At 44.4% G+C, this 9,648-nt stretch overlaps 2 protein-coding genes across 4 annotated transcripts in view; both read right to left on the bottom strand.

Annotated features, from left to right (window-relative positions):
- The window catches only part of epx (eosinophil peroxidase), a 13,014-nt gene extending 5,795 nt beyond the window's left edge, over positions 1 to 7,219 (bottom strand). Inside the window, exons 1-13 of the mRNA XM_014013624.1 lie at positions 6,327 to 7,219; positions 6,169 to 6,256; positions 6,005 to 6,095; positions 5,157 to 5,332; positions 4,931 to 5,063; positions 4,714 to 4,843; positions 4,419 to 4,625; positions 3,930 to 4,296; positions 3,699 to 3,859; positions 3,367 to 3,625; positions 3,095 to 3,265; positions 2,061 to 2,298; positions 1,774 to 1,985 (exon numbers count right to left, since the gene is read on the bottom strand). Of these exons, the coding sequence (XP_013869078.1) occupies positions 1,774 to 1,985; positions 2,061 to 2,298; positions 3,095 to 3,265; positions 3,367 to 3,625; positions 3,699 to 3,859; positions 3,930 to 4,296; positions 4,419 to 4,625; positions 4,714 to 4,843; positions 4,931 to 5,063; positions 5,157 to 5,332; positions 6,005 to 6,095; positions 6,169 to 6,256; positions 6,327 to 6,341 (2,248 nt within the window). The 5' untranslated portion in view covers positions 6,342 to 7,219. The remainder of the gene's footprint in view (positions 1 to 1,773; positions 1,986 to 2,060; positions 2,299 to 3,094; positions 3,266 to 3,366; positions 3,626 to 3,698; positions 3,860 to 3,929; positions 4,297 to 4,418; positions 4,626 to 4,713; positions 4,844 to 4,930; positions 5,064 to 5,156; positions 5,333 to 6,004; positions 6,096 to 6,168; positions 6,257 to 6,326) is intronic.
- A 56-nt stretch (positions 7,220 to 7,275) lies between these two features.
- Positions 7,276 to 9,648, bottom strand: part of hps5 (HPS5 biogenesis of lysosomal organelles complex 2 subunit 2) — a 14,859-nt gene continuing 12,486 nt past the window's right edge. For all 3 annotated transcript variants that reach the window (XM_014013620.1, XM_014013621.1, XM_014013622.1), the window contains 2 exons: positions 8,697 to 8,988; positions 7,276 to 7,682 (listed from right to left, as the gene is read on the bottom strand). In XM_014013620.1, the coding sequence (XP_013869074.1) occupies positions 7,622 to 7,682; positions 8,697 to 8,988 (353 nt within the window). In that variant the 3' untranslated portion in view covers positions 7,276 to 7,621. The remainder of the gene's footprint in view (positions 7,683 to 8,696; positions 8,989 to 9,648) is intronic.

The raw sequence follows: 9,648 nt of genomic DNA, 5'->3' as shown, positions 1-9,648 counted from the left end.
GCATCATGGATGTGCAGCCGACAAATCTGCGGCAACTGTGTGATGCCATCATGTCAATATGGACCGGGATAAAATCTCTGAGGAATGCTTCCAGCACCTTGTTGAATCTATGCCACGAAGAATTGAGGCAGTTCTGAAGGCAAAAGGGGGTCCAACCCGTTACTAGCGTGGTGTACCTAATAAAGTGGCCGGTGAGTGTACATTCCTGATCAAAATCTTAAGACCAGTCAAAAAAGTGCAAGAATTTGCATTTTGTACTATTGGATTTTAAGGAGGTTCTAAGTAGAGCTTCACAATGTTAAAAGAAGAAATCAGTGCAAGAGACAAGAACTTTTGAGCAGGGAATTTTCTGAAAACTGCATTTACACTCAAACGCACCGCTGCCACCATGTTAAAAATATTATTAAATAAAAACAAAATGAGTAGATTTGATTTATACAAAAAAATGTCTAAGAAAAATCTCACTTTACGCACATCTGCGCCAGTGGTTCTGATAACTCACGCTCTGCTGCGACACTGTTGGAATAACAAGCACCACTTCAACCAAAGTTTTAAAATCAGAAAACATTTCTCCAGTCAAAGTGATCAGAAGTCAGCAAGACTTTATTTCCAAGTCCTACAAGCTCTGGCTTTAGCAGCAGGAAATCCTGCAGCGTGTGCTCCCGCTGCGCCACAGCTTCAGCTGCGCATCAGATGCGCTCCAAAGCCTCCTGTCCTCAATGCACTGTCAGCTCCTGGAGATGCATTCAGTATGGTGTCTAGATCTGAGATGATGATCAGATGAAAATCTTTTATTTATTTTAGATTAAATAAGACCTCCGTGATGTAGACCTACTCCGGGCATAAAGCTGAAAATGTCCCTGTGGGTGTGTGTGATGCCACAGAGCCGTCTTGTGAAGCCTCGTTGATATTTTCCCCCGCCTCACCTGGCTTATTTATTAAGTCTTCCAGACTTAAGCCAGGATACTTTAATAAGACATGAGACAGCTGGTTGATGATAGCGCAATTTCAGTGCGTCTTTTCCTGACCGAGTATAAACAGGCTGAAGACGCAGTGGGCCATAAATTATCGTAAATTCTCCCTCTGCCCTCCCAACAGCTCATATAAAGTATATAAACTACAATAACGATGGCTGGATAGGGTTTTTTTCCACTCAACATCAGTGTKAAGTTGAGTGAAGTAGAGCCTTTTTTTTTGTATTGGTGGATGGAAAAAAAGACGTGACCAGCTGCATGCTCACGTTCATCCTTGGGACCTGGATCAAACCAGCTGCTCTTTGAGCTCTTTTTAAAACARGSTTCAGACAAAAAAAATATAWTTTTAAACAAAATAACACGCAGAAGGAATTGAGCTGCTCGGGGTCCTGTTCTGGTCCAGCTCCAACTCCTCGGCGCTGCCACAGCTGTGGCCCTCTGTGGTACCCCTCATGAACAAACACACCCACAAACTCTGGACCTGTCACACACTGAGAGCCGCACAGTTCTGACAGGAGGCCATGCACAAGACGGCTGTCACTGGGGGATAGAGGCGGGAGAACAGACAGAAGTTGCACAATTTTTTTTTTTTTACTCAGCGGGGGAGAAAAGACATGCGACTCGAACTATAAACCAGGTTTAAGAGGTCAGGGGTGTTGATTGCAATCTGTCAAAATGACGGACGACCTTCAGATTTTTCCGTCGTGTAAAAAAAAAAACCGGTCAAACACGGAAAATATTCCGTTAACGTGACCTCTGATATATACAGTAAAAGGCAAGTTATTTTCCACTTCCTTACCTGCGTCTGGTTCTTTCCAGGGACTGAGGTCGAGATGTGGGATAAGCGGGTGGGAACAGGTCAGCATGTCCTCTGGGTGCTCGGTGCGTGAGAAGGGGTCTGCTGGGACGTGGGTGATGTGACTGTTGTCACAAATGATACGGGACAAAGAGACAGAGTCCAGGTGTCTCCTCTGGGTGCTGGTGAACATGCCTGTCCTCTCCCACCAAAACCTGAGCCAACAAAAGATTTAGATTTATTTCTTYCMRGAACGCCGTTTGAAAAACCCARATCTGTTTCAGCGCTACCTGTCCCCGTCTCTTAGTGCTCTGAACTGTCTGGCCAGGAGGCAGGCCAGGAGCGGTCCAACTCGTCCTCCGGGCGCAGCAGGCTCAGATATGGCCCCCACCCACACGTCAATGTTGTGCGGCGTCCCGTACAAGAGTGTGAACGTGTGCGCTAAAGTGAGGTTCCCCAGAATTTCAGCCAGATCAGACGTCGTGTTGGGAACTGAGAGACCGCAGAACCTTCGCCACGAGCTGTAACCTGATGGATGAGGAAACAGAAAAAATTAGCACTACAAACTTGTTTTTTTAGCAGACACTGAACCTTTTAATTTAGCACTCTGCTTATAAAATAAAACAAAAACTCTTTTGCAAAGAAAAAAATAAATGGCGGTACAAAGCTTTTGAAAATCATTTGGACTCTAAACTCCATCCAGTTTTTCTAATAATTTCTAGATTTCTACACTAAACAATTAAATATTAATATTTTTATTTAAGGCCTAGCATTGCTTGAATGAATGCATATCGCCCACCGCCTCTCATACCAGCCTTTGAAACAATCATCCAATCATTAGATGATTTATTTGTCATCCATTTGTCAATCAWTAGATTTGATTTATTTATTAGATGTATTTGGCCCTCATTAAAAAAAGTTTGGACACCMCTGATCTAATGTCAATAAACACTATAGTTTTAGCCAAACCTTGTGAATAATTTTTAATGTGACTCCATGCAGTATTAAGTGTTGTTAATGACTCTCAGCTACAATCACATCAAATTTTAGTTCAATATCCATAAAAGTAACCGACTTACAGCTATTCTTGTGTTAGTGTGGCAGCCATTTTAAATGGTTTTAATGKTTACTTTCTATAAATTTTTATCAWAGTTTGTCCACTGGTTCATGAGATATTTTACTAACAGTCACGCAGAGATATGTAGTAATCTGAACAACAGAACATAAAGTAAAGAAGAAACTTAATTTGTAAGTTGATTCCACTGACACTGCACAGGATCAGGACAGTTCAGGTAAAACTGTATCTGTGTCCAAGGTCACGTACCAGGTAGGCCGTGGTCCCGGCCTCTCTGCAGGTTCAGTGCCCCCAGGTCCAGGGGCATCCCTCCCTGAGCCTGAAACAGCCGTTCTGTGAGCTCCTCCACCATCATCTGACCTGGAGTCTGCAGCTTGGCTGGAGACAGCAGCAGGCCTCGCAGCACCGGGTCAATACCTCCTTAAGAATCATTAAAAAACAACAACATCAGACACAAAAAAGTTTGTGTAGTTTTTTTTTATTTATTGATTTATTTTTTTTAAATAGAGGACAATGTTTACCTTCCTGCACAACCCTCCAGGAAGCAAAGAGTGAGTGATGCAGCGGCAGCGGGGGGTACTCGGAGTTAAAGGCGTACTGCGGCCCCAGCCGGTTCACCACCGGCTGCACGGTGACGTGTGCAAAACGAAACGCTGCGGTCGCAAATATGTTGGCGATGCTCGGGTCCACGTCAGGATCGTAGCCCTGGTAAGGGGGCATCAGACGAGACATGGYGCTCTCACCGAGAACCCGGGGCAGGTAGTGCTCCCATGTTAGGATCTTTAAAACAAACCAAAAATTAATAAAGATGTCAAGATGTGACYGGACGATGAGCTGAAACTGCTGCAGACACCTGATGGACGGCTCCTAGGATCTTGCGAGCTTCCTGATAGAGGGTGTCGGGGCTCCAGTGGGGGTTGAGCAGGTGCAGCTCTTGGACCAGCCGGTTGTGCTCCCTCAGAAAGAGCGTGTGCAGCGCGATCAATCCCAGCTGCTCGTTGGCTCTCGAATCACCTGTCAAGAGTCGACCGTGAACAGCGCTCGACTCCAAAGGCCGCAGGAAGAGGACGATTCAGTCGCTTACCTGCGTGAAAACACAACGAGGTGTTCTCTGGGTGCGTAGATCCGTTCCATGCTCCCGAGGGCGTGGCGTTACGGGGACCACAGGGATCCAGGTGAGCCTGGAGGCGGGGCAGGAAAGGCATGTAGGCCAGCTCCCCATCATGGTACTGGGAGTTGAGGGCCATGGAGCCCACAGGGGAGGAGTGGTTCCTSAGAGAAGAAGCCAGGCTGGGGGTGCTGCCGTACACCATGCTGGCGTCTACGAAGGAGGTGATGGTGTTGAGCTGCTCCCGGGGCCGGTGAGGCAGAACTCCCGCACCACAGCTGGGAGCGGAGCGGAAGAAAGGCATGCAGCTCTGGACGCCRTTACGAGGGTCAGACGGTGGGATCTGGGTAGGAAAGTTTCAGATTTTACAAAAGGTGCTGCTGAAAACAAAAAATAATTTTACCTGCCGAGTTAACTGTTCAAAACTTCGTGAACTTTCTGGAACCATGGGGTAATAAAGTGCACCTGGATGGGAAAGCAGGGAGCGTCCCGGCTGCAGCTGTGGCTGCAGTCGGCACCGGTCTTGAAGGCAGCTGTACTGGGACTCTGAGGGGTCAGCACCAAGTCGTGGTCTATCCACTGACCCCAGTCCACCAGCATGTGGGACAGAGTGGAGTCCTCTGAGATTCTGTCGTTGTGAGTGAACAGCACTTCCTGTGAGACGAGCCTGACCTGCAGAACAAAACAAACCGAGGAAGGGAGGAGTTCACGTCAGCTGGTAGGACAGAGAGRGGACAGGGAGCTGCTGCAGGGATCTTACCGGAGGCAGGCTGACATTGTTGTAGGTGTGATCGGGCTCCCAGCCTTTAGGCATCCCCCACACGTCCTCGTACTCTGGTGGCAACCAACGGGAATACGGGATGTCTGCAGCCCCCCATCTTGGATGTTGTCTGAACAGAACAGATGGCAGAACATGTTACCTGACAAAAAACAAGATCAAACTCTAGAAAACCAGGTGTTTGCTGATTCGCTCTGACCTGTTGTTGCACTCGCCTGTGATGGATCTGTAGCGCTCRGATAAACAGCCCGTCTGACAGCTGGGGCTCTGCAGCTGTGTGGAGCAGCCCGTCGCCTGCAGCAGGTTCTCCATGTCTCCTTCACTCAGCAGCTCTGAGGACACGAACGGTCAACAGAGTCCAGAAACCACACAGGAGACATCATTGGTTTGCTTTGCATCAGGAAACCAGAACTTCTGCTGTGTACCATAAGGACTGGGCTGCATCATGGTGTTGGTGTAGACCATCTCTCTGATCAGCTCCACTGTGTTGTCCAGCAGCTCAGCAGCCCGGATCTGACTCTTGGTTCTGGTTTCGATCTGTTTAAACTGGGCCAGCAGGTCACTGGGCTTCAGGGCGCCTTCAGACAAGGACTTCTTCACCCTGGAAATGTCGAAGGCTGATTTTTTTTCTTACCTTCACAGTGCCATCACAGAGGTTCAGACAGCTGTGAGACCATGGGTGTAATTTGCAGGGAGGGGTTAGGGGGTTATGACCCCCACAATAAAACATTACATAATTTGCTCTAACACAATAGAAATGAACTGGTTAAGTCCACAGCTGCAACTCTCATGTTGTCACTAGGTAACTTTGACCTGATTTTAAAATGTAGTGTCATTYATGGTTTAAGCATAACTGCAGTGCTGAAACTGATATGCAGTTTTAGTCTCATCACAWTAYGGCTGYATTTGTTGAATTATGTGTTATAATTTTTCCTACACAAATTGTRGTGCACCAGGTGAATACATACTCTTGGAAAATTGAGAAATTTAGGTATGTTGTGTAATACATCCTAAAAATTTAAAATATTTGTTACTGTTAGACAAAATGGGGTGGGGAAAGTAAGRCTTTTCTTAATTGTTGAACTGACATTGAGCAGAAAAGGTGCAGAATAAATACAAAGAATACTGCAAAGTTAAGAAAATCACAGTAAAAACATTTTAAACCAAATATCCTGAAAGTTTTACAAAAATAAATGATTCAATAAATAAATAGGCAGACAGCATAACCCCCAACAGGCCTAAATTTACGCCTTTAGTGAGACATGATCTTTACCTTTCACTGGTGTGAGCGTAAGCAGCATCAGTCAGCTCCATCGCTCTCTGAAGAGCCTTGTTGACATACGCTGAGCCCAGATACATGACTCCTGAGAACAACGATGCACATTGGGATCAAAATGCAGTATGATTTGAAAAATTGAAAAAAAAAAAAAGTCCTACCTGTCTTGTTGTTAATTCCTCTGCTCATTAAAGCATGCTCTGGAAGTGAGACCAGGACAAAACCAAGTCCAAGCAGAGCTGCTGACGCCTGAAACGACCCGTCTTGAGTGAACATTTAACTCAAATGAACAAACTGAGGAAAACAAGCAGAAACTCACCATTTGTGTTGTCATCTTAAAGTCTGCAAACTGTGAATCTTCCTGCCGCTCACAGCATCTCCCAGCAGAGCTGACTGACTCCTCCTGGGAYGCGGCAGGTGTTAAAAGCCGGCGCCGAGGGGCCAGCAGGTATGTGCAGAATCCCCTTATCGTTCCGTCTGGTGACAGCAAGGCAACATCAAACACTTGACTCCCTGCCTCGACCTAATAACGTTTCAAATCTGTCTTCTTGCCCATGATGAAATCCCCTCTCCCTGTGTCAAAACATTTCAATTAAATTCAATAATAGACATATTCTCTGCGCTGGATGATTCAGAGGCAGCTGAAATGTCCAGGAGGTTCAATAGAAGCTGGAAAAAGAAAGTCTCTCATGTTTCAGACAGGTTCACCTACTTTCAGTGACTCAGAAGGGATTTTTTTTAATACAGGTGTGTCTGCGTCATGCCAACAGGGATCATCTGATTAGTCCTGTGCCAAGGCCGCAGACAGGAGAAAGACTGATGATTCAAGGAAGGAAATTAAAAAAACTGATTTTTATAAAGGTTTTGAGGTTATTTAAAGTGTGTGTGTGTGTGTGTGTGTGTAGGGCATCACTCAATGGCTGTGCTCAGTTTGAGCCAACAGAAGTCCAACGCCAGGACTTCCCTCTGCCCAAACTCATATTTTTGATGCTCCAGGTGGGCAATATCATCACTGACCCCCTTTTCATTGCTTTACTGAACCTTTCTCCCTTTGGCCTCAAAAACTCAAATGTAGGTCAGGATAATTAACTCTTCCCAGCTGTGTGGATAAAAACTTAATACATCAAAAATCACAGACTTATGTCAAAGGAACTAATCTGAATTGTGGATTTTGACTTCATTTTTGCAAAATACCCTCTTCATCATCACCGTTGTGCTCCTTAAAACCCTTTTATCTAAAACAAGAAAATCAGTCCAAAACAAGAAAATAAATTGTCACACAAATTTTGTTTATTAACACAACATTAGAGCATTGCACAGAAATTATTTCAAGTTTAGTTTCTCCAAAGCAGGAAGGTCTATTGATCTCTTTGGTCTTTAACAACAATAAGACATGAGATATGTTATTGCTTGTGCATGCAGACATTTGTTCATAAAGTTCATAAAATGTACAAGTTAGWGGAATGAAGAGTCGAACAGGAAACACTGTTCTGGCTGGAAGTATTTAAAACTGGTTGTTTTTGATGGACATCACAGTGTTTTAATCARGTCAGAGTTGAACAGCAGTTAGTGTGTAGGAAGTGTGGTTGCAACGATCAACACTCTGATCGGCTGTTAGGCGTGCTGAGACCAGAGGAAGCGGTCGCAACGTTCGAGCATCGTCTGGATCATTGCCCTGAAAAATAAAAACAAAACATTTTTATTCAGATTTTGACAATTTAAAACAATAAAATATCACAACTGTCTGTTTAACATGTACAGGGTGAGCCAAAAGCCATTTCAGAAAGAAAAGGCAAAATGACATATCTAAATATCCTGGCATGTAACAGGTGAGGGAGGCTATCTTTTAGATTATGGCCCAGTCCCAATACTCAGTGCGCACACTACGCCCCTCTGAAGTGTGGATTCAGTCAAAGTGCACATAAGTGTTCGAGTGCGCAAGTTACAAGCGTACAAAACAAGTGAGAATTGGGACAGTATGGATTACGTCATCAAACACCGGTAGCTACCGGTCGCTGTTAGGCCAAATTTCATATACATAAAAGCAAATGTTTAAAGAAAGAAACAAATTTTATCTCCTTCATGACTGAGTTTACACAATATATGCAATCTATTCACTTCTCTAATAAGGAGAAGGCAAAAAAATTTACAATGTCTTGTTCACTTTTTGAAATTCCTGATTTAACTTTGTCGGGATTGTTGTTTTTTTTTTTTTTGTGGTGTAATCATTTTATTTAATGTAATAGTACCCCAAATGGGCGGGGCGAAGGGTGGATGTGGAGAATGTGGGACACTACGTACTCAAGCCCTTCAAACTGAACGCACATTTGAAGTGCACAAGGGTGGAAYGAGGGTGGGATGTATGGAACATGGCTGCCATCTTGAAAACTGCCATTTTGGAYCAAAGGTACATTTTTCTAAAGATAGCCCCCCTCACTTGTTGGGGTCTTCAGATTTGTCCTTTTCCCTTTTCTTTCTGAAATAAAAGGGCGTCTTGTGACTTTTGACTCACCTTGTAATTAAGTATTTAACATGATTTACATAGACAGTCTGATTAATTAAAATGAATGGAACAAATTATTATTTATACAGGTCACATGACAGGGAGGTTTGTTCATTTGTCTGCTTCTAAAAAAAACATTTAGTATTTTTCTACACATAATGTGGCTAAAACAGAAACCTGACCCACCTCTGCCTCTTCTCAGCGACTCTCAGTAGTTCACACACCAGTTCGGAGTGGGCCGAGAAGACCAGCTGCACCCCGCACTCCTCCAGCACCTTCAGCGCTCGGTCCGGCCCGGCCCTCCGAGCCAACACGAGGGTCAGGCTCTCGGGGCTGATCTTTCCCTCGCTGTCCTCTGAGCCGTTGGACCAGCTGCTCCCGTTCACATTGGTGACCCGCTGCGATTCGGCCGCACTGCAGTGCTGCTGAGACAGCTGGATCAGCACCTTCCACTCGTCCAAGGTCTGAGGCTCAACACCTGGAGGGTTACAGGGAGTCAGAGCACATCTGGAGGCTTGTGGAGTGAACGCTTGTGTTAACATGCACAGACTACACAGTCAGATGAGCAGCAAAGATCTGTGGCTCCAGCCTTCCCTCCATGGAAGAAAATTTACACACAGCAGGAAAGCACAGCAGATTCTCAGAGACAGACACCACCCTGCTCACTCCATGTTCCAGTGGGTGGATTGTGGCCACAACCTGAGTCATCGTAGGCCTGTGAGCATCAGTGCACACCGGTCTCGTCTACACAGGAGGTTTTTTTTTTTTCCGGCCACTGTTAGATTAGTGGCACAGGACATTAAAGATGGCAGGAATTGATGTAACAAAATTAGATCAACTGAACAGCTTTTGAATTACAAGAAGATAATGTTAACAATTTTAATATTGCAATATCAATTACTATTTATTTATAGTAATTCAATGTACTTGTGTCTATTTTTTATATTTATTTTACCATATTTTTTTGTTATGGTGAATATTTTTATAAATTTCTTACCATTTTTTGAGTTGGAGAAACGCACAAGAATTCCAATGTGCTTATACTATAATGTATTTGTGCAAATGGTAAATTCTATTCTATTCTATTCTATTCTATTCTATTCTATTCTATTCTATTCTATTCTATTCTATTCTATTC

This window comes from Austrofundulus limnaeus, unplaced genomic scaffold, assembly GCF_001266775.1.
Source record: "Austrofundulus limnaeus strain Quisiro unplaced genomic scaffold, Austrofundulus_limnaeus-1.0 Scaffold104, whole genome shotgun sequence".
Taxonomy (NCBI): Eukaryota; Metazoa; Chordata; class Actinopteri; order Cyprinodontiformes; family Rivulidae; genus Austrofundulus; species Austrofundulus limnaeus.
The sequence above is the reverse complement of the archived record's forward strand: the minus strand, read 5'-3'. Positions and strand labels throughout refer to the sequence as shown.